At 43.6% G+C, this 27,913-nt stretch overlaps 1 protein-coding gene across 2 annotated transcripts; it reads right to left on the bottom strand.

Annotated features, from left to right (window-relative positions):
* Positions 1–9,672: 9,672 nt before the first annotated feature.
* arhgap1 (Rho GTPase activating protein 1) lies at positions 9,673–26,835 on the bottom strand. 2 transcript variants are annotated; one of them, XM_082524138.1, is made up of 13 exons: positions 26,708–26,835; positions 19,964–20,167; positions 19,684–19,776; positions 19,493–19,580; positions 18,514–18,645; positions 17,482–17,568; positions 15,643–15,741; positions 14,762–14,869; positions 14,577–14,653; positions 14,270–14,347; positions 13,895–14,023; positions 13,666–13,769; positions 9,673–13,581 (listed from the first exon to the last, which is right to left on the bottom strand). In XM_082524138.1, the coding sequence occupies exons 2-13, from the start codon at positions 20,085–20,087 to the stop codon at positions 13,414–13,416; spliced, it is 1,287 nt and encodes a 428-aa protein (XP_082380264.1). In that variant the 5' UTR covers positions 20,088–20,167; positions 26,708–26,835; the 3' UTR covers positions 9,673–13,413. The 2 variants fall into 2 exon arrangements, with proteins under 2 accessions (XP_082380264.1, XP_082380263.1); XM_082524137.1 differs by having other exon boundaries at positions 19,684–19,782; positions 26,708–26,827.
* Positions 26,836–27,913: the final 1,078 nt, after the last annotated feature.

Here is a 27,913-nt window from a genome sequence, read left to right as displayed (position 1 = left end):
GAGGATGAGGGAGACTTTTATGTGTGGCAACGAAGGGAGTCCCCAAGAGGTGACCCCCAAAGTGTACAAACTGATTCTGCACCTTGTCCCCAACAACTCCCAGAGGACCTGGCTATAGTAATGAGGCCGCAGTCCAGAAGGACTGATCCTGGTACCCTGACTCCACAGTGTAGTGTCCCCACTCCATTAGCTGAAAGTGGTACAGTTAGAAGAACGACACGCTCAACAGCTGGCCACCATTCCAATCCACACCATCTGCCCCAATCAGCTGAAGCCAGGCCACCTAGTGTACATTCAGTTACAGCTTTTTATAGACCGTGGCTTTAAGGTTTCATTGTCGGGTCGCCAATGCAAAAACCAGGGGGGAGAATGTGACAGGTGAGACCTGGAGATTTGGGACCGCCCCTGGTGGGCGGAGCTGGTCTTCGCTCCTTTCATAAGCGCAGGTGTGGGCAATTGGGTATTCCTTTGCAAACCTGAAGCTGCGAGTGCTTGGTCCGAGTTGGGCAAGTTGGTGTTTCTTAACTATGAAAGTCTGATACGCGTCCTTCCCCTAAACTTCTGTTAGAACGGTGGGAAACATTGCTCCCGTGAGAACGGTATAGTGGACTTCATCGCCACTGACCCACATTTATTAGGGTGTGACACGAACTTGTGGACAGAGTACCGAGCTGCTGCTTTGCCAGGTGGATTTCTGGCTGCGGGCAAAGGACCCGACACATCAGTGTGTTTTAATTTGTTTTAAACTGGTGTAAGCCGACAGACTGACTGCTGCGGCTGTCGATGGTTTTGGTTTTTGGTTTTACTTTTTCTGTATCAGTAGGCACCACAGATATTGATCCTTTTAGTATTTTAACCCCTTTATTTATATATATATATATATATATATTGTCGCAGACGGTGAAGGCGCTGCAGGGAAAACAAATCCTTTTTTTGTCTCCCCGCTTTTGCATGCACAGCGGTGGGCCCGAGTGAAGACGGCACTGAAGATTTGACTTTTTTTCTATAGTGTTTTACCCATTTGGGGTCATGTGTGAGTTGCCGTCCATGTTTAACCTGTGTGCTATGTCGATTTGTTTTTAAACGGTTCCCCGCAGCGCTTGTCCCGTCTCATGGGCAATCGCACAGTTTTATCGTCTCTAATAAGGTGACGTTTTTAATTGGTTTGAGGTGCCGCTGTTACACTGTTTCTTTTATTTTGTATTAAAAAATTAAACTCTTTTAAACTGACTGTGCGCCTACGGCTCTGTCCTATTTTAAATAGGTACCTACCACGGGTCACATGTAGTTACATCCTAAGGTTTTAAAAACTGAGCTTAAATAAATGATTAGTGGTAATAAAAGCCGAGGGAGGTCAACAGTGATCACTGACTGTTTTAGGAGCTTTTTGAGATCAAATAGAAGAAAATACAAAACATTAAACATGTTAACAACACAAAAGCCATATTACAGTTTTTCTCGATTGGTTTGGCTCATTTCTTGAAACCGAGATGACATTCTCAAAATAACATGGACAAATCTCCAAACCACCTTGCAATTGTTCACAACAGAATGTCATTTTTCATTGGTTTTATCAAATTGCAAATGCTTTAGTACATGTCTCAAGTGACTCTGTGCTTCTTTTCAAATGATTATGTACAAGTAGCTACAGTTAGCACAATGAGCCCACATTTAGCACATTTTCCAAATAAATAGATCTTGGCGATCTAAACTGATTAGTTGATTTTTCAGTGAAATGGTTACTCACTCCAAAACATATCAGCATGGTTTCATTGTGTAAGTCATCATATGCACAATTGTCTGTTCAACTGTCAAAATTAGTCAAAGATATAATACCATGAAAGTATGTCTTGGAACATTTGATAAAGTTATGACAGTACTTGACAATCAATCAGGTGAAATTAGAACTAACGAAGGAGCAGTTTCCCACATCTCAGATGACCAATCAAACAGGTTGTTTAGATACCTGACAGGTGTTGTCTATGATTATGACTGCTGCCAAAAGTATATAGACAGAGCTTGGCCCGGGGCCAGTTTCATTTGCAGTGTGAACATGGAAGCACCTCGCCAAGTACAACAGCAACTTCCTGCTCGAGGAAGAAGAAGAGGAAGAGGAGGAGTGAGAATGCGTGGAGGAATAGGGGGAAGAGGCCGAGGAGCACGGAGGCACCATGATGTCCCAGATGAAATCCGGGCCACCCTTATTGACCACGTTATAAACCATCGCCTCACAATGGCAGAGGCAGGTCGCCGAGTGCAGCCTAATGTGCCTCGGTCTACAGTCTCCTCCATCATCCAAACCTTTCGCAGGGAAAACAGGTACAGAACTATGCTATTGAACTATTCAGTGTTGGTGTGTGTGTAGGCCTAGAGTACTGTAATATCTTCATGTCATGTTATATGATACTATAAAAATGACAAAGAAAAAAATGGAGAAAATACTGTGAATAGTATTCCAGTCACTGTGCAGTGCATCACACTTTTAGTACCATAAAACAGCAGTACAATTACATTGGTAACTCATTTTGTAACAAATTCACAGTGTTGACCTTTGACTTGTATGTCTAGGATTGGACGACAGCCTCAAGTGGGTGGCAGAAGAAAACTTCTAAATGAACAACAAGAACGAGAAATATGCAACATGGTCATTGCAAATACTGCCATCACACTGAGACAGATTCGTAATGCAATCCTGCTAGACAATGTAATGTTCCAAAATATAAACTCTATCAGCATCTCCACAATAGACCGGGTACTGCAGAAACATCAGATGACCATGAAACAGATTTACAGGGTACCATTTGAGAGAAACTCTGACAGAGTGAAAGGGCTGCGGTACCAGTATGTGCATGTAAGTCAACTACTGGTTGTCTATCATTGTAACACTATTACAGTAAGACATGGTTACCACTGTTTTTTTGTTTTGCGTTATCCTTTTTACCTTCAGAACCCAGCTTTGTGTGACTAGAGCATTTTGCCTAGAAATTGTCTTCAGTTTTCCACTCCCTGTTTTTACAGTACTTTAGATCCTCCCTGCAGTATCTGTCTCTACTTGACTGATTAGATTTATTTCTATTCTATTGTAGAGAATAATGGCATTAGAAGGCAACGAAACCCCTCACATCCTAGTGTTCATTGATGAAGCTGGCTTCAACCTGGCCAAAGGTCGAAGGCGTGGCCGTAACATCATTGGCCACCGAGCCACTGTGGATGTCCCAGGCCAGCGAGGAGCAAATATAACAATGTGTGCCGCTATATCAGAAAGAGGTGTGGCCACACACATTCCCAGTTTAGGGCCCTACAATACACAAAAGCTCCTCAATTTTTTGGACCACCTTTATACTGATCTGATCCCAGAAAATGAGAGAGGTGAAGAAGGACCTCAGCTACCACATTATGTCATTGTGTGGGATAATGTGAACTTCCACCGCGGCCCACGCATCAGAACCTGGTTCACCACCCATCCCCGGATGCTAATGGAGTTTCTTCCACCTTACTCTCCTTTCCTAAATCCAATTGAGGAGTTTTTTTCAGCTTGGAGGTGGAGGGTGTATGAGCATCAGGCTCAAGACCAGAGGGCCCTGCTGCATGTCAGGACATCACAGGGGATCAATGTAGGGGATGGTTGAGACATTCACGCCGTTTCTTCCCTTGCTGCATCGCAAGAGAAAATATCCGTTGCGATGTGGATGAGAATTTATGGCCTGACAGAGAGCAGCGCGTCGATGGCCAGGGGGATGAGGATGGTGGCCAGGAAAGAGAGGGTGACAATGGCGACCACTGAAAATATTACTGTACTATAGTTCTGAAACTTTATTTACAGTATGTTAGGCTAGAGTTTGTTTGTTTTTTGTTTGTGTTTATAACTGTTCACATTTACAGAATCCTGTATATGTTTTCTTTTCACAGTATGTTCTCTAATGTTAACATTTCTTTGTACGAATGAAAATGTTTACAGTTTCCTTGAGTATGAGTGGTTTATTGGAGGCTGATTTTACTGTAAAGTCTTTTAGTTTTATTCATAGTGGTATTCTGTTGCTAGACCTGTGTCTCAGTGACAAAACGTCTAAGCATTTTGACTTGCAGTGCTTAAACAATGCCAAAGGTATAATGCATTTTGGGGGCATTGACTATTTATATGAGAAGGATATTTAGTTTTGACACATGGATAAACTCTTTTGGGAGAGATATGAGCTTTTGCAGGGGATCCATGGTGTTGTGCTAAACCATCCAGGTTATTTTGACAAAAGCACTAAATGAATGCACATGTGCCAAGGCACTTGAGAAGGATCTGTGCTATTTTGACTGTACTGGCCTTTTATATGGGAAAGGAATCTGCTTTTGAAGCATGGACGAAGAGTTTGGGGAAAGATATTTGATTTTGCTAGTGAGCTATAATGTTGGGCAGAACTGTAAGACTGTTTGGCCAAATGACCTTATGGTTTTGAGAATGTCATCTCGGTTTCAAGAAATGAGCCAAACCAATCGAGAAAAACTGTAAACGCAGACTACTTTAGACCCGGAAGTAGGATTCGTCGCGTCATCACTGATCAACCGGATAGCTGCGAGTTCAGATGGAATAAAGAACTGGAAAACGAGTGGCAACAACTGAAAAAGACACTTACAACAGAGCCAGTTTTGGCGTATTTTGATCCAAAAAGAAAAACAAAAGTGTCAACAGATACATCGAAGGCCGGGATCGGCGCAGTGTTGTTCAGCAGTTAACATCTAAAGAAAAGGGGATGTGTTGATAGGAGTTATGTGGGTTAGTTCAGCTTCACCACTAGGGGGCTGTCTAAACCAAACTGTGATATATACTGTGTCGTAGAAGCAGCGGCAAGTTATGTTTGCATGCATGGATGTGAGCCACGTTAAAATAAAGAAGCTTGCTCACTACTACTGATGTTTTATTAGAAACACGACAATTATGTCAGCAGCTCCACCGTGAACTATGTTAAAACAAACACGCTCGCGCCTCACAGACGACAGCTTACAGTCCTGTAAAGATGAAAGTGACTTCGTACAGCCCCGACCTGCAGACGCTGTGCGCAGAGGTTCAGGAGCAGAAGTCCCGTTGTAAACATGTCACGGCAGACCCGACGATGTTTGCATGAACACGCTTTTCAGCTTCTCTTTATTGACCACTTTTCACACACAGCCGGCTGTAGCTTTGCAGCTCACAGCCCGACACACACCAACACAACAGCACAGACGTTAAGGCGGCGAGGCGTGGTTGCGGGTGCAGCTCAGGTGCGTCCGCCTCCCCTACAGACCACGCCCCGCCACACACATTAACCAGGTAAAATACATATTTAGGCAGAATTTTGCAAATATCTATTTTGCATCTTTCAGCAGCATCGAGCTTTTTTTCCAATTATTTTTTAAAAGTCAGGTCAAGGCTCCAAAAGCACAAAGGCGATATAAGGAGGGCTCACAACAGTTTTTGTTTGCTGGATCATTTTAGTTCAGCTGGGTGTCTTTCCTTTGGTTATATTTCTTTAAGAGTTCAAAATGTGTTAATTACATAAATAAAATGTAATTTTCTCTGTAGCACTTCATGGATTTCATAAGCAACACACCTTAGTTGTTCACACAAAGCATAAAGGTACAAAACAATATATACAGTGTTATCTTCATTCTAGATGTCAAAAAGTATTCGCGGCTCCCAGTGTTTTCTTTCTTTACGTGGAAACTGGCTCCAAATGGCTCTCTGGGTCTTAAAGGTCGCTGACCCCTGCACTAGCAGATCGTTACATGGAGAAACCTTTTGAATACAAGATCCACACAGGTGCTCACAGACACAAACTACAGCTTTCTCGGCTGCTACCTCCAACAACATTGTGCGCTGTTGGTCCTGCGTGCTGCACAATAACTTTCAATATTTAGCATTTACTGTTAGTTACAGTTACCCAGGTTATTGCTGTGGTGTCGTGTTTATTGTGTTGCTCTCCTTTTGTTTGTTTGGGGTTTTTGTTCTCTCTCAGCAGGTGATCCAGGTGATTTTTTTTTCGTGCCCTTCCTCACTGTCCCCTTTCCCCCTGTTTTTCTTTCCCTCCCTCTCTTTCTTTTTCCCTTTCCTATCCCCAGCCATGTCTGTCCCGTCTGTAACAAGTGAAAGTAAAATAAAATAACAAAGGTCAGTCAAATGGACCGAATGGCAAGGCTGGGATGATCCAGTTGGTAAAGTGAATCTGTTGAGCATCTTTTTTGGCCTTCAGATAATAATTCTGACGGCGAAAGAACCAAACAGGACAGGCAAAAATAAAAAACAGTCCTTACACACACAATTATCCTTTTGTTATCCTTTCAATCCTTTTTATTGAAATGAAAGGCCAGACAGTCAAAAGAAAATAAAACAGTGGTTAAAAGTGACTCCATGTCTTCTGATATCATTGTGACATCTTCATGCAGAAGTTTCCCTCATCAGTTGCACCGATCATCAGTACATGTGAAGACGTTAAAGCTGGAAATGGACTTCAAAGCAAAGGCATCAGCTCTCCTCATGCATCTTTTGAAGTACGAGTATCCTGCAAAAGAGCAAAGTGAAAACTCAGACTGTACAGATTTGAATTCAAAGAAACACCATCATCAAAAATAACATGAAATAACAATAATGTGTGTGTGTGTGTGTGTGTGTGTGTGTGTGTGTGTGTGTGTGTGTGTGTGTGTGTGTGTGTGTGTGTGTGTGTGTGTAACCATACTTACTGGGAAATGTGCTGATGACATAGGCACAGACCTCATCAGGTCTCTGGCAGGTCTCCACTGTGTTGGTGCAGCTGCCACCAGCTGTTATTGGAACGCAGCGGTTACACCGCAGAGCCTCTGACAGAAGACAAAGACAGAGATATACACATGAATATGACTGTTTAATATTAGTGAACACTGATGGCAAATCTACTGAATTAAAAACAGAAGAGAAACATGTTGAAGTCCAGCTCTTCAGTGTTACTGCCCCTAACAGAAGATTGGTGGCACTGGCTCGTTTTCAGTCACATTTTGCAGTTTTAGTTAAGTTAAAATTTCTTTTCTTTTTTTATAGCGCAACAGTTGCCTCGATGTGCTTTATACAGTAAAGTAAATATACAACTCCTCCGACTTTGAACTGAACAGAACAAAAGCAATCTGTAAATCTAACTTACCACTGCTGATGAAGATCATGAGGAGGATGACAGCAAGTGCAAAGGCTTTCATTTTCTTCTCTTGCAGGAGAGTTGGTCTCTGCAAAGATTACTTGGATTACAATATACTCACTCATATGACCAAATGCTGCTGAGTGTGAATCAAAAACAAGGCTCTGAGAAAACATCAGCTTTTTCCCTTTCTTCAAACACAGAAATCCTTCATTTCTTATTGTGTCTTATTTTTGTTCCCATGTCCAGGCGTCTCTGTCTGTGTCGTCCTTTCCCAGTCCTTTCCCAGTCCTCCTGCTGCTGATGCTGCCAAACCCTCACCACGAACAGCCCACATGTCTCTGTGATCACACGCTTGCACCAAAGAACAGTTAAAAAGGACATTTCGATTTAGAAAGTGAAGAATTACCTGATGATGTTTCCTTTAGCAAAGGTACAGCTTCACTAGACTGAGCGCTTCACTCAGGAATTTATAGTCTGCTGAGACGTTACACAAACACTGGATATTCCATTTTAATGAAAGCCGACTACAGAAGATTACAACATCATGTTAATGAGCTACCACTCTGCAAAGAAACAACGCAAACACACAATTTCACTCCAAGTGAAAAGCGCTGTATAAGAATCAGTCCATTCACCATGTAAACTGTACTTTACTTCACCAGCAGCCAGATGTGGTGAACAGTGCAGCAGGACTGTCTGAATTCTTCTAAATTCTGTCATCTTCTTCTGTCACCTACGATTTCACTGCCAGCTGCCCTGGAAATAAATAATGTTCAAGCTGACGCTGTAGCAAGCAGCACATGTTACGTCTGTGTGTTTCCTTGCTTGTACAGCACAGCGACCCAAACAGTGGCTTCTACATTAAAGTGGTTTGTAATTTGCAACATGTGAAAATACACCGTGTTGATTTATCTTTATTATTTATTATTATTAATTCTTGAATTGTTATTTCCCAGAACACAGAATGTCAATCTACAGGTTCATTTCTGCTCACCTGTAATTTGACTGTTGTTATCCTTTCATCCCTGCCGGACTGTAGCTGTCCTCAAATGTCATTCCTGCCTAACATGTGTTCCTAAAGCAGCCTAGTTAGTATACGTCTATGTCTCAGCCTTCTACACTTACATTTAATTGTCTGGTGTTTGCACATGAACATCCACTGTTGTGTCCATTACTGAAGCTGTTCAGCAGCAGAAATAACACAGCTGCGTAGGACACAATGTCCTTATTTATCTAACATGCAACACAGTAAATCAGACACACCAGTCCCTCTTACACCATCACTGGTTACTGGTACTCTGAGTTTTATTTGAGTATAGTTAGGAAAATACAGCCAAACAAAGATGGTTTCCACAAATCGTCTTGTCAGGTGAAGTATCGATCTTCACACCCTGAGTGATTCCCAGCTTCAGACGCTCCAGCATCTGTTAGCAGGACTCGTATGTGTACATCTGTATATGTATGTAATTTATAATTTGTTCATAATTGTCCCACATTACCCAAAATGTTGAAAAGTATAATCAGTGGCATGAAATCATCTTTAAAATTTGCTATTAAAACAGAAACAGTTTGAGTGTGGTGCCATTGAGAAATCCAGTAAACGAGTCATGTTAGTGAGTAAAGCCGCTGGAATAAACCAAGCATGACTCACAGGGTCACAGCAGGGGGCAGCAGGTCAGGAACTCTGCTGAGGAACGCTCACAGTTTCTGTGGGAGTGTCCTGCGTGTCCGTGACACATGGACTGGTTGGCTTTAGTGAGTCAGAAGTGTCTTTAAATTCAGTCTTCAGCAGAGAGCTCAAATCATCAGATGGGGACATCTGATTGGACGTAAAAAGCTCCAAATGACCATGTACCAAAATCTAAATCCGTACACTAAATGACGTCTGTAAAAAACATCTGGCACCAGGCTGCATGCCTGTATTTGAGCTCTGATGACCTGACTGTTGCAATGACATTAATATTAATGTTGCATGTAGTTATAATAATATCAACAGCTTTAACCCGATCAGTCTGACAGCACAGAGGCCGAGCAGGTTTTCTTTCTTGTGTTGGTCCAAGTGTAAATGTCTTCTATGTTCCAAAACGGCATTTTTTTCATTGCTCTAGCTCAGTGGATTTAGTCGAATTAGATTAGATTTTTAATTAGGGTAAGATACAGGAACCAATGAACCGAAGCCTTTAAAATGAACACGTGCAAATCTTAGTGCAAGACAAAGTGTCTAAATGTGCATTTATAGTAAATCTGCAGAGGTTGATTCTGTTCATATCGTCACTCATCCAGGTGACGTCCTCAGTCTCAGCTGACTGCAGGTTTCCAGCCTTATGCAAATGTGCAGTTTATAAGACTGGGGAAACCTGCTGCTTACAGTTGAAGGCACATCGATATGGAGCGCTGCCTCAAACAGGCAGTCTCATTAATGCATTTATGATACATTAATATGTATCATCTGTATGAATAAATACTAATGCAGACTGTAGTTCGGGTATTATACTGAGCTTGGCTGAGTATGAAAATGATCAAAGAGCAGAGCCCCAGCTTTCATTCATCATTTCTTTATTGTTTGCACACATTAACATTACAGGATATCACCATTTATATCACACATGTATAAGACTGAGATCCACAACATATCAAAAGAGGATGAAAAAAAGGAGTTAAGAAAATAAGGTCACTAAGTAACAATAAATCAGCCTGGGAACCAATGAATTTCTCCCTTAGAGAAGTTCACTGTCACCATGACAACAGTTACAGTACAAAGACCCATAGATTAGAGAGGCTGTAACGGATCAGCAGAGTTGAGAAGAATCAGCGTTTCGGGAAAGGAACACGGGACACAGCTGACAGCTTTACAGTGGGGTTAGAAAAGGAAGCGTTTTTACCCGTCTCGCTCACCTGGTGACTTTCAGCTACGCCGTCTTAAAACCTGAAAACGAAACTAAACCGAGTTTTGTGAGAAGAAGATCAGACGAGTGGGTTTACACTCGAAGCTCAGACTCGAGCTCGATTTTGTAACGAAGACAAATCCTCAAGTCTGCCGTCGCCCATTACAGCTGAGCTGCTCTCAACAAAGTCAGCGTTTGGGTGGGGGCCACGCCGCACGCGTCACAGGCTGCTCTGAACACCAGCAAACACCAGAGCTTTGTTGAACGCACCCCGTCTTATTTAATCTATGGCAGAATGATCACATTGGCACTTAGATGGCTAATCACATGACCACGCGGGGGAAACAAATAAGGCACGAGCACGCACAAACACACACAGACTATTTAAAAAGTGCATCTCCACTAGCTTTTGTGATTCAGAGAAACTGCTTGGCTCGCTCTTTTTGTGTTTCACAGATATTTTGAACAGATCAAAGATGACTCACAATCAAACAGGAAGGTCTGTCTCACTACGTCACACCATTAAAAAACGGAGATGCCACCACCTGACAACATTCACGCACGCAGCCCTCGTCTGCAGTGAAACCCATCTGCACTGGTACACACAAACACACACCCACGTCACTGTGGCATTAAAACAGGTAAACACTTTTTGTTGTCGTTTTTGCTCTCAGCTTCAGTCAAAGTGAAATTCTGACTGTTTTGGTGCTTTTCAGTCACATCGTTACAGGAACACCACAACACCAATATTTACCCACTGATAGTTTGTTGCAATGAAAGACATCTAGTTGAACAGCTTGTTTTGAGTCTTTAGAAACTGGCTGACTAAAGGAAAGAGACAACGTGTCAAAGGTAACTACTGCAGGTGCTGACTGCTGTAATCACTGTGAGGCTGTCCTTTACACGAAGACTCTGGAAACAGACTGAGGACAGAAACTGAGACTTGCAGAAATAATGTTCTTCTCAGGAATCACAGGTGATTATTACAGGAAAGAACATGAGCAATGATAAATGCAGCAGGAAGCTTAAGGCCTCGGTTACGGCCACACAGTTCTCATTTAGCCACAGAAATTAAAACCCTCATTAAGGAAAGTTGTAGCTGTGCTGGAGGCTGTGAAAGCAGCGATAACAGTGAAACCCTCAACAGCAAAGACATCCCAACCAACTCCCCACAGCGTCTGTGCATCACTGCTGAACCGTGAGATAAATGAGAACACAATGCAGCTTTTGGGAGGCCATACAGTTGCACCCGGGAACCTCTGCGAGAGCCCACAGTCACCTGTGTGCATCCAGTGCCTGCGCTCAAAAAGCCGAGGACGGGGGCTGCTGCTCACCTAACAGGAGGCTGTGAGCTGCTCAAACAATCACACCGAGCAACCACCGCTCGTGTTGGCTGCACTCTATAAGGGACTGATTCATCTTTGGGTTTAGGAAGAACTAAATCATTTCAAAGGGTTCACACTTTCCTCTCTCACTACAGAGGAGAGAGTACAAGCCGATTCTGACGGGTTACACTCCTGCTGCATGCTCCTCATACGCCTGCTCCTAAAGACCTGTGGTGACTAAAAGAAAACACAAGAGCTAAAAGGAATACTGGCTTGTGATTGGCCAAAGGGTGACAGCTCTGATCTAATGCGTCTATATCCTACATTAATACTCAACAAACAAATGGACGAACAGCTGGCCTGGAGCCCCGGTGCCCTCTGAGGCGTGTGGGGTCTGTTAACTGCACTGCTCAGTGTGGATTATGTGCAGCACACCACGGCACTGCGCCACAAACACCGAGCCAAAAACCAGCACACAACTTGGACAGACTCCTGTAGTTCAAAGCCTGAAACGGTACACAGAGTAAGACTCAGTATCAGGTACTTCTACTTAATTAAATTTGGGACAATCACAGGAAATCAGACACCCAAAATCATTCATTATGTACACTGAAGTGATGCTGCTACAAATGAAAACATGAATCCATTACAACTTATATTATTACTGATTGTATGAGCACACATCACGTCTGCTCGCACAATCAGTCACACAGAGGGCAGCAGAGACGCTGGCCTGTGGGAGTCCACCACATGCCCGACGTACCGACCGTCTCCCTGTAATTTAAACAACAACGGCGTCACTCCAGGGAGCGCAGTCACATCTACACTTTGTCACCAAACCCGCAGAGTGCCGAGTGTGAAGCCGTCACTCAGCACACTTTTGTAGTGTGCCGTTTACCCGGGACACCAGCTACAGGTCCAAATGACACTGCTATTAGTAAAATTCATATAAAGGAAGAGAAAGACTCCACATGCACAGCTGTGGCTGGTTTCTGCCACTCCAAGTACAGCATTTCATAGATTGTCCACAAAGTTCGGTACCGAGTTCACCATTCTGACGTAAACCCGAGTCACGCCTCCACTCTCCTCATCAGCCCTCTCTTTAGCGCAGAATCAGAATCTAAAGAACATTTGGTAACACAGGTGAAACACCTTTTTGGCACTACATAGAAAACAACACGACCAGCTGCTACTGACAGAGATAAAAGATGCAAACCAGCCGCTGTTGAAGCAGGGCAGCGATACAGGGCTGAATATAGATATGAACACGTGCAGGTAGGAGTGACGGAGGCATGGACGGAGCAGTTCGGGGTGGTAGAGAAGCACATGGCAGCAAATGACTAGCCCTGCATTCACACACATGTAGTGATTTCAGATTTATGAGAGCTTTTATGTCCCCCTCCCCCAGTGTTGCAGCTCTTTATAGTGTGCCGGCCTGAGACCCGCATGAAACGACTTCACGTCATCGTTCAGATTCTTGTTGTGCTCGTGGAGACTGCTGGAAGCACTACACTGACTTAAAGGAAGGGAAACGTGCACGTCTGTATCTGTACTCGTGACGTGTTTGTGGGATTTGCAAAGTGATGTCGAGAGTTATCACGGCTCACAGTGGAGCACCACTCACGCAGGTGGTATCAGGGCCGCAGCGTTTCATGCTGTGATACGTGAACAGCCTCTAATTTAACGCTGTAACAAAACTGGGGATCTGGATCTTTCTTGTTTACCATCGGTTGCATTTTGTAGTGTTTTCTGTTATTTTTTGCTCACATTATTTTTACTTGCCTGAGCTCTAACACGTGTGCTGTTTCCACTTGTTTTCATGCTTGGAGTCAAATAGAAATGCCAGAAGTTGCCAGACATAATAACAGGACGCTCAGAACGACCGGAGACACACAAATAACTTGGTCCACTGAATCTTTTTAAATGTGCACGGCATGTAAGAGACAGTCAGGCCTGTCTGAGTACTTTGATGATGCTCCTAAGGTAAGCTAAAGGCTAAATGCTGCAGGGAAGGAGGGTCTCGGCGGCGTTTCACATTGGCAGAAAGAGCTCAGAGCAGAGGGCTGGACATTAGGCAAACACCAGATGCTGCTGGTCCAGCAGGGTTCTCGTGAAGTTATTGATTGGTCCAATGGCGCTGAGCGACATGGCGTTGTCCCGCCCCCAGAGCAGATTGGGACCAAAGACCACAGCCAGGTTACTGTTGGTCATCTTATTCACCTCACTGTTGGCCGATACCTAAACACACACACACAGGATGCTGTTGTAACAGACAGAGTTGATATTTTGTGATCAGCGGGATGTGCAGACCATCAGCTGTACCTGTGCCAGAAATGTGATGAGGTATCGCAGCGATGCGTAGTTTTCCTCCGGCAGTGACTCTACCAGCGTCTTCATTACTGTCACCTGACTCTCACTGGACACAGCTGGAACAAACACAGTCATCAGGTGAACTGCTGAGGCAGACTGTTCATCTGGTGTAGGGCAGGTGGGGGTGTGGGCTTCACACAGTCACACAGGTACAAGCTGAGACTCCTCTAACCGTACTTACAGGCAAAGTTGACAATGTCATTGTAGAGCTGATAGGTGAGCAGAGGCTCGGGGAGTTCCCTCAGGAATGTTTTCAGGATGACAGCAGCCAGGTGCACATCTTCCATCTCTCTGAGGTTCACTGTCGCACCTGCAAACACACGAGTTCAATGAGAACAGAAGAAAACCCGAGAGAAGAGACGAGCGTCCCAACCCTGCTCTAACGTGGAAGAAACCAGGCCCTCTGCACATAAACACCTGCAGCCTAACTGGTGTTTACAGAACCATCCATAACACAGAGGATCATAACTGACGTCACACAGCAGGTGGAGGGGACTCCTCCATCATGAGTCTACAGCAGGGAATTTCAGCATCACAGGGCGGTCAGAGCTCATACCTGAGTTGTACCTGAGCTGGACCTCCTTCACCAGAGTCACGTTGGCAGATCGTCTGAAGATGCCCTCAATCTCCAAGCCTGACGCACACACACACAGTGAAAAAGAAAGAAAAGTGTTTCTTTCAGACATAACGAGGCACAGCCTGAGTCTGCATCAGAGCACAGCACAGGTATAAAGTCACCTGTGTGTGTGCAGCAGGCTTTAATTACAGTGATGTGAGCCAGTAAAAGCACAGGTGAGGCAGCCGTGTGTGCTCCATGCAGGCACAGCTCAGGGAGGAGTTCGCTCAGGTGTTCTGTTTGTTACCTTGCTCTGACAGGAAGCCAACGGTGTCTCTCATCACCACAGGAACTGGATCGCCATCTGGATCCCTCTGTCTGAGCCTGACACGCACACATTAAAACAACAAGCAGATTCAAAGGTTTTTTCCTTTATCTGGAAGCTTCTCTCACAGGGCCGTGTCTCTCTCCAACTACAGAATCAGCACTTACAGCGTTAGTGGCACACCAAACACCTGGCTCGGGAGAGGAGGGCTGTGAGGAGGAGACATGGGGGGCTGTGTGGTGGGTTTCAGAGATGCTCTTAATTTGTTGTCATACCTGGCACAGAGACAACGGGAGATTTTAAAAAGTAACACAGGGCTTCACTATTTGTGCCTGAATGTTTGCCTAAACCACAGAATGGAAGCAGCACAGCAGTGAATAAACTCCATCAGTGGCACCTTTTAAGATGCATTGTGCATGAGCAGAACAACCACAGGAAGCATTCCCAAATCAAATGAAAAGATTGACAGTACTCAGTGCAGAGGGCATTTCCAAAGAAGACGCACATGGAACAGGATGCAATGATGATGCTTAAAGTGACAATAATATGTGGAAACTGAGATTTGTCATTGTTTCCTGAAAAAAAACAAATGCATGCTGACTTTAGATTCAGAAAGCCAAGATGGAGAGGGAAAATGTTTGAATGTAAAAACTCTGCTGGTAAGAAAAACCCAAGAGAGCGGGCTGTAAACCAGCACACGACTCACAAATTGCACTCTCTCACCTCCAGCTCGTTTAGCGTGGAGCACAAGGAGTCGGCACACAGCTGGGAAACCAGCAGCTGTGCCAGTGTGGCTACATCAGGGTGCACTGCACGGTTATTTGGATTGTGATGAAGCCACTTTCAGTAAGATAATACCATCCCACTTCCTGTGTTTGCTCCAACACGCCACTCTCAAGGAGGTCAAACACTTTCAACACTCACTTCTCATGCACACGGATAATAAGACGGAGGCGGCATTTAACCCTCAGTGAAACGTGCTGCTGGCATCACGCAATGAGAAGACTGAATGAAAGGCACACATCTGAAGTTTGGCAGGAACACTTACTCTCTGACGCGGGAAGGAATGACCAGCTGATCACACTTGACCACATCCTCCAGCTCACTCAGATAGCTCACATAGTTGATCTTCCTGCCAAACTTAAAGCTGAGAGAGAGAAAACTCGAGTGGTTGATCTGTGAGCAGCAATGATGATGGTTCAGACTTTTTATAACCATGAAAACAGAAATGTAACAAAGTGAAAGTAGCAAGTAGCACATGATGTGCGCACCTTGTTATGGACATTTTAACAACAACCCAGCGAGCTCGTTTTGAAGTGGTTTAGTTAACACGTTGCAATGTGGAGAAAACGTTCAGATCAAACAACAGTGTTCTGAGGACGGACACCTCCCTGAACTCTTATACAAACAAAGAACAAGCCACAACTCTCACATGCTGGCCCCTCTCACAGGGGCTCCTCCCGTCACCTGAATATTTACATCCCTGATAAGGGGAAGGAGTCCCACTATCTGCTTAGCGTCTCCCGTTACAATGGCCTCACTGTGTGTGTAGAGCATACTCTGCAGTGAACATGCAGTGAGACAGTGACATTACTATTACTAATGTGAAATGATTAAATATGTGATTAATACAACAGAAAACCTCTGGTTTGGTCAGAGTATTTAAAGACGTTTGTGCACTTCCTGGAACGCTTCATACGCCAAGGAAAACAGCAACAAGCGACTCACCGACGAGTCCGTCTACGGGGAATTATGTAATCATAATTCCCCCAAAATGACCGGCTATTTTTTCTGTTTCTTGAACAGAGGCGGTCTAAAGGTTAGCGGTAGGCTCAGTGTCACACTGTTTCATCAGCGACTTACATAAAAATGTTCCTGTTGGATGGAGAGAACAAAGCTTACAAAGTTAAGCGAGTGGTTCTTGCTTCCAGCTGCAGCACTGTGACACTCTCTGTTGGCATAGCTACAAGATGATGTGTACAGTATAAAGCACCTCGACTGTTGTTGGGATTTGTTGCCATTTAAATAAAACTGGTATCCAGTAAGAACCAAACCTGAAGCAGGAACTTCAGACACATTTATGGCTGCAGTTTTCTACTGCTGCCACTAGATGCTGCTCAAGCTCTGTCAATGTTAGTTACAATGGCCCAAAATTCACATTCATTAATCATGTGCTTCCTTTTTAAATGAACACGTCTCTTGAAAACCGCAGGAAGGACTCGTGTAATGATATCAGCTCACATAAGCACACTGATGTGACACTACTGTACTGTACTGTGCTTACTGAGGGAACATGCTCATCAGCATTTAGCATTAGTGGAGTCTGTGTTTACCCACAATCCACAGGAGTAATGCTGGAGTACATAATGCCGTGTGGTACCCATGGCTGCCCGTTAGGCAGATTATATTAGCAGCACCTGACCCGACATCAAGCATATAAAAAAATCCTAGAAAATGTCATAAAATCAATGAGGGATTAAAAATCTGACTGACATCAAGTTGCACTTTAAAACTGGTTGCTCCAAGTACAGACGGCTTTTCCATCATAGCAAGGATAATAAGTTCAAGTACTGGGTCACCCTCTCTGAACCTTTGCATAAAATCGAGCCGTAACCACGTGTTATAACCGTGCATCCGTCAAAGAGTGGGCCGTACTGTAACAGGACGCCACAGCTGCAACGATCAGTCGTCAGATTTCTCCCTATATCAACAGGAAGTGGATCACAGAGTGATGCAGGCCCCACCCACCCCTTATTCAGTTTTATTTATACAGCACCAAATCCCAACAGTCGCCTCGCTTTGTAACAAAATCAGCACAAAACTGTGTGTATGTGCACGGGGGCTGCGCATAATGGTCCTTTAAAAATCCCTGAAACCAGAAACTAACCTTATAATTGGTTTGAAGAGGATCAGCAGAGTCTTGATGAACATGGTGGGATGGACGATGTACAGGGCCTTGATGTTCTTCTTGTACCTGCAAACACATCACATGTTCTCACAAGGTGTGCTAACACACGTTTGATACAACGATTACAAGAGCATACACAGAAACGTGACAGCATCTGTGGAATCTGCTGTCCACAGGTTACACAGGCAACCAGCACTGCTGAGGGGCTGAATCCTGTGCTGTCAGCGATGAGCTGGTGAAAATAATGCGAGGACATGTAACTGGAGACCTGCTTTTATCTTTATCAGCCAAACTGAATGGCTGTGTGGGTGTGCTCGCCCGCTGCTGTGCAAAGTGCAAATTAACTGGGTGAAAGTGATTAAAGACAAAAGCAGGGCTCAGCTCCTTCGCTATTTTGAATAGTGGGAACATGGCTGAAGCCATCCGCACATGTTACTGTAACTGTGCAGTTTATGAAACACTGCACACAGTATTTGTTTCCACTGCATTCAAGAGAAAAACCAGTACCATATCAGTGGATGCACACTGTGCACCTCTGCTTAAATACAGAAGTGAGGGGAAAACAAACAGTCAGAGCTTCTCACGTGTGCAGCGCGGCTCCTTTCTCCTCGACTCGTCCTGTCTGTACTTCCTCTGTGGACTATGGTGCTCACAGGAAGTACAGAGAAATTACTTTCTTACAAAAAATGACTCCCTGTTTTTCTTCATTTGTTCTGTTCAAAGAGGAGAACGCTGGCACAAGTCTAACCTTAGTAACATTTAAAAAGAAAATAAAGGTTTTTATGCAAAGTCATGATGTTTAAAACATCCAGTGTTGGAAGTGGACGGTGCCAGCCTGAAGGCTTTAGGATAAGTTTACCCTGGTGTGGAATTTTGATGCATCCGGTACAGGCAGAGGTTAGTCTGCAGAAGCCATTGATCCGGTTAATAAATGCAAAGAGCAGCAGTAGGACCAGCTGTAAACAGGTATAATATGATAAGTGAGATGTGCAGTGATGTGTTGGAGATTACTTTCTGTCAAACTCCCTGTATGCATCCCGCACCCAGCTGAGGGAAGGTTTGTTTTCACTGGTCAGCCCGTGGTGAAAGTAGATCAGAGTGTAGTCACTCTCCACATACTGATCCAGGGTTCCTTTGAGATACCTGAAAAACATGAGCAAGTCTTTGTAAACGCAGAAATATCTTTACCTGCTCAAATAACTTTGTTGGTTAGTAACTACTGCACCTGAGGGCTTCGCATCAACTATTTCCATACCAGGAAGGAGCCTTCAGAACATTTTCTAAAAACTGCAGCCTTACGTTCACCGCATCACTCGTTACACCCAAACACAGCAAAGATAGACACAGCCATGCCTTCTCCATTCATTCCAATCATGATTATCTGGGGCAGTGGTGAATACACCATTTCATAACATGATTACTCCCCGACTGTGGAAACATCAGGCAGTCTTTAAAATAACCTTTAAAACGTATTTTTTCAAGACCACAATCACCTCCATCACAGTCTGCTCTTTGTAAAAGCAACCAGTCTGTCAGCAGGAAGGCGAGAGTGGGCGGGGCAGACCAGGTCAGACACTCGTACACCTCAGAGGCCCCACAGTGGAAGCTACAGGTAGAACAATGGTGACCACCGACCAACACTTCCAGCACCACTGACACCTGACTGCTCAGCCACGGCTCGAATGCTTGCTCTGCGGATCCTTCAGCAGCAGCTGTCGGCCTTTGGGACTAATCTTCTCTCAGTGTCACTGATGCAAATCTTGTTCTTGTTCTTAACATTAGTGGATCGCATTTATACAGCGCTTTTCAAGAACCTCAAAGCGCTGTACAATGCCACTATTCATTCACTCTCACATTCACACACAGGTGGAGGCAGCTACACTTCCTGTCTTTAGATACAGCGTGATGACCAAAGACCACCACTTCTCCTTACATCGTGTCACATGACAAAAACGCTGGCAAAGCCTAAAGGTTTGCGGTCACTACTTACATCAGCAGCTTATGATGGTCCAGCTGGTGCTGCGGCGGCATCCTGCAGGCATTAAACACGATCACCTTCCTGCCAAAGTTGTCATCACCTACGGACGCAGACATGGACTCGCGTTACTTCCACTACAAGATTTTACTTTTCAAAAACATATATTTCCAGACTGAAAGGTCAGCTGTGACTGAAGAACCGACCGGCCACTTCGATGATCTGATGTCTGGCAATGTCATAGAAAGGGTGGTCCCAGGGCAGGTGTGGAGAGCTGGCGTCAAACTGCTGGGAAACATCTGTCTCTGAAACACACACACAGTTAATACAAGACAACAATCACAGCATTACATCACCATGAAGTCCTTCATATGTAAATGTGTTTGTATGTAACATTTTAAGATTAACCCCAGCCGCTCAGAGCTCTTACAATCCTTCGTTTGAAACATGGCATCATCAGCAGGTGTGGACAGACATCCCTCTCACCTGACTTGCTGAGGTAAGACTCGTCAGCGGGCCACTGCTGGTCCTCTATGGTAGTCAGCTTCAGCTGTCCTAGCTGCGCCGTTGCAGAGTCGTCGCCCACATCTACCAGCAGTTCTGAAGACATCGCACACACGTGCGCTCTCACATACACACAGACGGCACAGCGATGTCTTTCTTCAGCTCACTCAAACATACACGCACAAGCTGCAAGAGACAAAAACGCTTCAGGTCAGCACATCTCAGCCAAACTGTGTTTGAACCTGATGCTGTGACATTATATCAGACCCAGATCAAATCAAACATTTCTGCACAACTGAAGCAACATGAAGTCACATCCGTGAAGTTTCTAAGAAACACGAGACATTTGAACTTCCACAGAATACGCTGTCCCTTTATCACACTCACTGTTACCCAACTCGACTGAGTTTAAAAGATGAAAGAATGAAATCCATTAGTGATTGATGCTGCTGCAGTGGGTGACATGCTGCATCAGCACCATCTAAATAACATCAGACAACAGCAGTAATCTTCAGGCTAATGCTGCGCGATCCCTTTCTCACAGCCTCTAATTATTCCGATCACACCTCCAGAAATAAAGAGTGTACACAGTTACACAGAACATCTTAGCGATGCTGAGGTGGTCGTACAGTTTCCTTTGGCTTATTAGATCTGCCTCAGCCAAGTGACGTTAACCAAGGACAAACCACAAGCAAAGACTACTATAGATCTGCACTGCAGAGTAACAACTAACTTCTTCAGCCCTATAGAAACATACCACAAACTGCAGCATGACGAATGCATGAAAGACAAGAAAAACGACATAATGTGTGCTGACATGAATCGCCCAACATCAACTTGATCAACTCGTCTGAGCTGACGATGGACAAGAATGTACAGCATCCTGTGCAGGAAGACACTAAACTCACCAACACCTGCATTATATCAGGAGATCTCACAACTATGTGAGTTTCACCTCACGTAACCAATGAATGAAGTACTTTAGATTTTGCATCTTGATAAATAAATACAAGGTGAAAAAACAACTTGTTTGTCTGCAAAGATGAAGTTACAGGTAGCTGTGGCAGAGTGTAAAGACGAAAGCAGCGCTGATATGATTTCATTTTGTGTAAAGCTTTGGTACTTTTTTACTTCCAGGAGGTGCACTGAGTTTAGCTGGCGAGCTGTCCAGGGTGTACCCCGATTCTCTCGCCATGGTAACTGAGGTGGGCTCCAGATGTTTTATTCATATAAATAAAACATCCGCTGGCATATTGACTGATGCACAAACCTCTCCCAGTGACAGCTCCCACAGCTGAAGGAGATGTTAATGAGAAAAATAGACCACTCACCACAGGTACGTGATACAAAGAGCCTGTGGGATTTTATTGTCACTGGTGTGCCAACCCTCAGTGGATTTTTGTTACTCTGAGTAGTTTTAGTTCAAGAAAAATGAAGACACCTTTTCCCCCTCAGGAGCTTTGGCCATGCTCCAGGTGGTGACTTACCATCAGTTCCTGCATGCTTTCTGTTTCTGGAGCTATGGCTCTGTGTACAAGAACAGTATCAGGGACACATTTTTTGAGATTTTTAAAAATCTGTTTGATTTCTTTTTCTAACCTTCATTTCACCAGGAAGTAAAACTCTAGAAGCTGAGATTCTCTTCTGAGTAGAGCTGGGCGATAGAACGATAACGATATGTATCGCGATATAACTTTTACTCGATATAGAAATTAAGCTATCGCGATAGACCTCGCCGCTCTTGTCCTCAAAGAAAAAAAAAAAAAAAGGTCAGCCAATCCAAATTAAGTAGCGCAGAGCCGAACCAATCACAGCCGCAGCGTCACGTCGCGTGGCTTGTTACGTACAGCACAAGTGCCAAGCCGCATGTGTGTTTGTTTGGGAAGCAGCCAGCGGGTAATGGAGGAAATGAGTGTGCCGACTAGAAAAATCAACCGAGCGTGACCGAAGAGAAAACAGATGATGGTTCCAACGCCGGAGAGATTGTCGAACGGAAGAGCCATAGAAGCTCCGTAGTGTGAAGGTATTTCGGCTATTTCAAGTCTGACAAAAAACAGAGTAGCGTGCACTGGAAATACAATAAACTGGTGCATGCGTCACACTGTGCGCCACGTTATTGTTTCGGTGAAATGAATTTCTACAATACTGTTAATTCTACTCTCTGCAGTGTTTAAATGCTTACATATACACACAGTTACTGTCGGTCCACACATACGACTCGGTTCTGCTTCTATGCCCCAGCTTTGTTTACTTTTTCCCACCGAGGCTTCTAGACTTCTGATTGGCCAACATTTCTGCACGGTTAGGAATCTAGCGCCACCTGCTGCTTTGGCATGTTCATAGCAGCGTTTTCCTTCATTTCTACCTTTATGTGTGGACGGGATTATTTTTTAAAACGAAAACGGAAAATCTCCGTTTTCAAAAATACCCGTGTACGTGTGGACGTAGCCTCAGTCTCTGACTGGAAGCGCTAATTCGTCATTCGGCTTTTGTCAGACTAAAGTAACTGTTAAAACTGTTTGAAAAGCTCAGCTATACAACAAGGAGAGATTGAGAATTTCCTTTTAGTTCTCAGTTTATTTGATATTGACAAAAGTTAGTCAGTTTTGTCTGTTCTTCTGTAAAACAAACTAAGATTTATTTTTAGAATTAATATTTTGTTTCTAAGTGGAATTGACAATTTAGTCTGTTTTGTTTGTTCTATTTTGAAACTTAAACGCTTTAGCGGCTGCCTTTTGTGTAGTTTGCAATATTTGCCTTTATTTATCTGAAAAAGTCTCATGTTCCTTAAGTACATCTACCCTGTTGAACTTATTATGGGAAATAAATATTTAAATAAAAACAAGCTGCTGATTATTTCACATTTTACTTGTGAGCAACGGCACATTTAAATCTTACAAATATAGTTATTTGGCTTATATCGTGATAGATATCGTTATCGCCTGAAATGAAAAAAACATATCGTGATATGAAAAAATCTCATATCGCCCAGCTCTACTTCTGAGAGAGTTTCTTAGTGTGGCTAGGGTTAACCCAGCAGGCAGTTTCACTGGTGACAAACCAGAAACGCTGAACAGTGGCCTGAGACGTGCAGCAGCAGAGAGACTGATTAGTCTCAGAGTGCCACCACAGTTTGGTCCTGCTTTTTGTTTTTTTAGCTTCAGCAAACAGAAAAAAAGCTTTATATCTGATATATCTGAAGAAAGGATTCATCAGTCTGATGACTTTCAAATGGAGCTCCAACAATAAGGTTCAAACACAGCATGAGCCACTTCCTCAGTTTAATGACTGCATCACTCCTCTCCTCTCTTATTAACTGCCCATATTTTCTACATGCTTCCTTTTTATCTACCATCCCCCACTTATTTACTCCACTCTTACTCTCATGCCCACACACGTACACACACAGCTGTGATGTTATGCTAGCTGACAGCATGTAGCTTTAAATAAATATCACTACTAACCAGCAGACACAGTCGGCCAATTGCTGCAGCCAAACACACACACAGACAAACTGAGTGAAAAGCAACTGTTTGCACACTATCTGCATGTCAGTCAGTAACCACGCAGCTGTCGGGGAGGATGTTGGTTAACATTTATGATGATGTGAACAGTAACAGGTTCCTCATTTCCTTTCTCTTCATTCAGTTCCTAAACTGAACAGACCAATGGAGGTCACAGCAGTGGGTCAGGGGCACAAAACCTGACTGTGAGTTTATTTCTATGACAAAGTTTCACACGTTACATTCATACTGAAACAGGTAAGCTCGCTCCAGGCACTTCAGGTCTGACAGCTCTGGATTCAAAATGTTTACTTTCGTGGCATTCAGTCCTATTGTCTGCACTGGATGATCTGTTGCTATTTGCCTAATTTATTGAGCCTATTTGGCTTTTTAAGCTGAGAAGCACTGAAAAGATGTAATGCTAAAGTTTCAGGATCATCACTCTGATGGTGGAGGAGACGCCCAAGTGTAAATAGTCAGAGGTCAGGAGAAGAGGAACCAGAACGCAAAGCATGCAGAGTTTCACTGGGAGACAACCGGGAGGACTGCAAGGACTACGGTTTGTGAGCAGGGTATAAGGGTTAGCCTTGAAAGCTGATTTCCACCTCTCTGCTCAGTTTAAAGTAGCTTTCTTTGTGTTTGCTTGGTTTTTTTAACCAGATAGTTGCATCCTTAGTGTCGACAAGGTTAGTTCAGGATTGGATCTGATAGGGCATGGGTGTCAAACTCAAGTCCTAGAGGGCTGGTGCCCTGAAACGTTTTAATATGCCACTGCTGCACCACAACTGAGAAAGAATTAGTAGGTCATTAGCAAGAACTACTAGCTATAGAACGTACGGTGACTCTGTAACCTTGGATCTCTGTTACACATGTTACAAATGATGACAATGCTGAATCTTGTGTATCTTTGCCCATGCAGTGCATCCAGCCACAACACCATGTATGCATGAGGCATTGTTTGTGGATCGTGCTGCACTACCCACATGTGTGCATGCGCGCACACACACACACACACACACATATATATACACACACACAGAAAAAGCCACTTTGTGTACATATGAGCATCTAACAGAAGCATCCAGCGAGCACAGCACCCTGCCCCCTCTATTCCTCTTCTCTCTCAGCACTGCAGAGCAGCTGAGGAGGGCAGTTTAGTCAAAGCCTGCTCCAGGGGCTCAGGAAATGATTCCTAGCAAAGCTCTAGTGCAGAAAAAAGCCATGGAGTGACACAGTATTATTACTGAGCATTTCTGCATGTGAAACACTGCTCTACTTATTTTATGCTTTTATGGCATTTCAGCTTCAGTAGTCTAAATACTACCAAAGGGTTCATCCCTAACAGCAGCATGCACCATCAAATATGCAAAAGAAAAAAAAAGACAATACTGGCATGTACATGCAAGCAGCAGCAACATTCCCTCTCTCCATTTCTCTCTCTCTCTCTCACACACACACACACACACACACACACACACACACACACACACACACACACACACACACACTCACACACACACAGTTTCTAATGCCGACCAGAGACTGACACTGAGCTTAAACTCCAATCACCTCTAGCTGGGGAAGTTCATTTTACGTTTTTTTTACCTGAGGGACGCCACAAAAAGAAGAAGAACCTGAACAATGGGAACCAAAAATCCCACAAAAAAGCAACCACTGTTTCTGACATGACATATGTGTAAGGAACAGCTCATTTCATCTCCTGCATGCAACTCACTGATGTTTGAAATCACTGCTACAGCTTTCATGTCAACGCAGCTTTCGCCCCAGTCTTCTTGGTGAGTTACATTTATTTATAAAATGTATTTTAAGATGTTTATACTCTAGAGGCCTTTTCAGGCATGATCACCTAACACTGCTGGCTGCTTGAAGTCAAAATGATGACACTGGGCAATTCAGGCAAGGGTCACTTTTACATTCAGGTTTGGTAAATATCACAGGAGGCTGAACTTTGCAGCTAGTAATAATAACATAACTGAGGCCACAACTATACTTAAAAACATTCTGTGGCTGAACGTTGTAAAACTGTATGTGTCTGTCTGTTAATGTGACTGCACACAAGTACCAGACCAATCAGTGTGATCAGGTCCAGCATAGGAGCAGTGCACTCCAGAGTTTTAAGGAAAATCACCTCGATGCTTTTCAGATATGAAGCACGCAGTCAGTGACTGGTGTCCCGGGTTGTACTGAGGTTACTTTTAATATTTCTAAAATCCTTTCTAAAGCCCAGAGATGATCCAATCCTAATAATTAGCTCAACCGGAGGAAAGAAAGGCACAACCATAAAAGGACTGTTGGCTTATCCTGTCACAAGACAGCAGAACGCGTCATTTTTTGATCACCTCTATTTTAAACAGAATAGTTTCGCATTTTGTTTGCCATTCAGAACCTCCGCCTGCCACCAGGGCAGTTTATGCAGAGGGTGTAGCTCACAGACACCATCAGCCTGATTCTGTAACCTCTGCGTCAGTATGAAACTACACCCAGAGGCTGTCTCATTTTTCAATGTCTAATGTAAAGTTTTCCAGTAAAATCCAATCATAACCGATAAACTACAAAATACAGTGTAGTGTGTAAGTGGAAGGGACATCACTGCAAGCTATGAACACACTGATGCACTACCATAACATGATAATGTGTGATATATGCACATTTTTGAAGTGAGACGTCATCTTTGGGGAAATGCTACGAACGATTTTGGGGGAAGGAGAGAAGAGCATTAAACCCGAACGGAGTTTGGCGGGCTGAGCAGACACCTTCACTGCTGGCAGTCCAGCGATAAAAGCAACAAGTGAGCAGCTGACCTCTTTTACTTTTACCAAACGGCTCAGCGGGAGAAACATTTCAGTGTCAGTAGCTGCGGATTCAGAAAAGCTGAACAGGCTAACGCAGCCACACTCGCTGGTCATTATCACACAGCGAAACGCATTAGCAAACCGCCTAGCAAGCTGGCTCGGCTGCATTCACCATATTCGGCACACGGATGCACATTTTATGGCGTTTCATACGCTGTGAGGCTTCAGTAACTGAAACGACGCTTAGCTGGGCTAAACCAGAACACCGCAGTGTTAACAAATGACCTCATCACAACAAATTAGCCCCACAACACCCGACTAACAACGCACGAGCATCACAGCGCGTGAGCCCCGCGTGCTTCTAACATGTTCAGTTTCTACCAAACACAGCATCATGAAATTTGTTTTACCGTAATAATCCAGCCGCTCTCTTACAACCGATTCACTTTGTGGCGTCTGAAGTCAACGTAGACCGTTGTCAGCAACAACCCTGCGTCAGCACCTCTTCCGGTTTGTTGTTTTCAAAATAAAGCTATCAATTCAGTGTTTGTTTACTATACCTGTCAAAATAAAAGTGCTAAAAAAAGAAAGCGTCCCCGTGGTGTTTTAGTAAAAGGCCTGAGTCTCCACAGGCGGACTCAGGCCTTTTACTAAAGTATGACAAGCTGATTCTATTGTGTCTATCTATATCTATTATTCTAATGATAATATTCTATTTTCCACACCGACCAATGGCGTGAACTGTAACTAATCCCTGCGATGCCGCTCAGCCAATTAAATCATTTATTCAGAGCGCGTGAGAAAACATAATTGTGGGAGGAGACATGACATGTTGGTCAGTCACAGGAGCTCGTTCAGTGAGAGACTGAGATTACCGAAAAGCACCACTGAACGACACAGGAAATCATTCCTGCCTGTGGCCATCTCCCTGTACAACGCATCCACTTAACACACTGTTTGCTGCTACAACTACACATGTTTCTTTTCCAAATATTTATTTATAAGTGACTTATGTATGTATGTATGTATGTATATATATGTATATATTGTACTATTCTTAGTTAGCGTATTGTCTGTCTTGTCTTAATGTTGGTTTAAAATGGAGCACTGTAACAAAAAATAATTTCCCCCAGGGATCAATAAAGTATTCTGATTCTGATTCTGATATTCTATTTTCCACACCGACCAATGGCGTGAACTGTAACTAATCCCTGCGATGCCGCTCAGCCAATTAAATCATTTATTCAGAGCGCGTGAGAAAACATAATTGTGGGAGGAGACAGAAGAGGGTTAGAGTACACCTTTTTATGATTTTTTTTAAATTAATTTAAAAAATATTACTGTTTTAATTAAGTACTTATTTAAAGACAACTAATTCAACAGTTCTTTTTTATTTTTGAAAGCAACTTGAAACAAGAGCATCCAATCATTACTGTTATTAATATTATAATAGAGTACCTTTCAGACCATTATGAAAATGATTAACGGTGTTACTGTGGACTCACGGATACAACTGTGCGGCTACTTCAAAATATACTGCTTATGATGTATGAGGAGCTTTATAATCTTTGGGACATTTGTTTGAGGAAACTATTAAATAAAAGAGAAAGCATTCG

This window comes from Aulonocara stuartgranti (assembly GCF_965226115.1).
Source record: "Aulonocara stuartgranti genome assembly, chromosome: 23".
Classification (NCBI taxonomy): domain Eukaryota; kingdom Metazoa; phylum Chordata; class Actinopteri; order Cichliformes; family Cichlidae; genus Aulonocara; species Aulonocara stuartgranti.
This window is presented reverse-complemented; position numbering and strand designations above follow the sequence as displayed.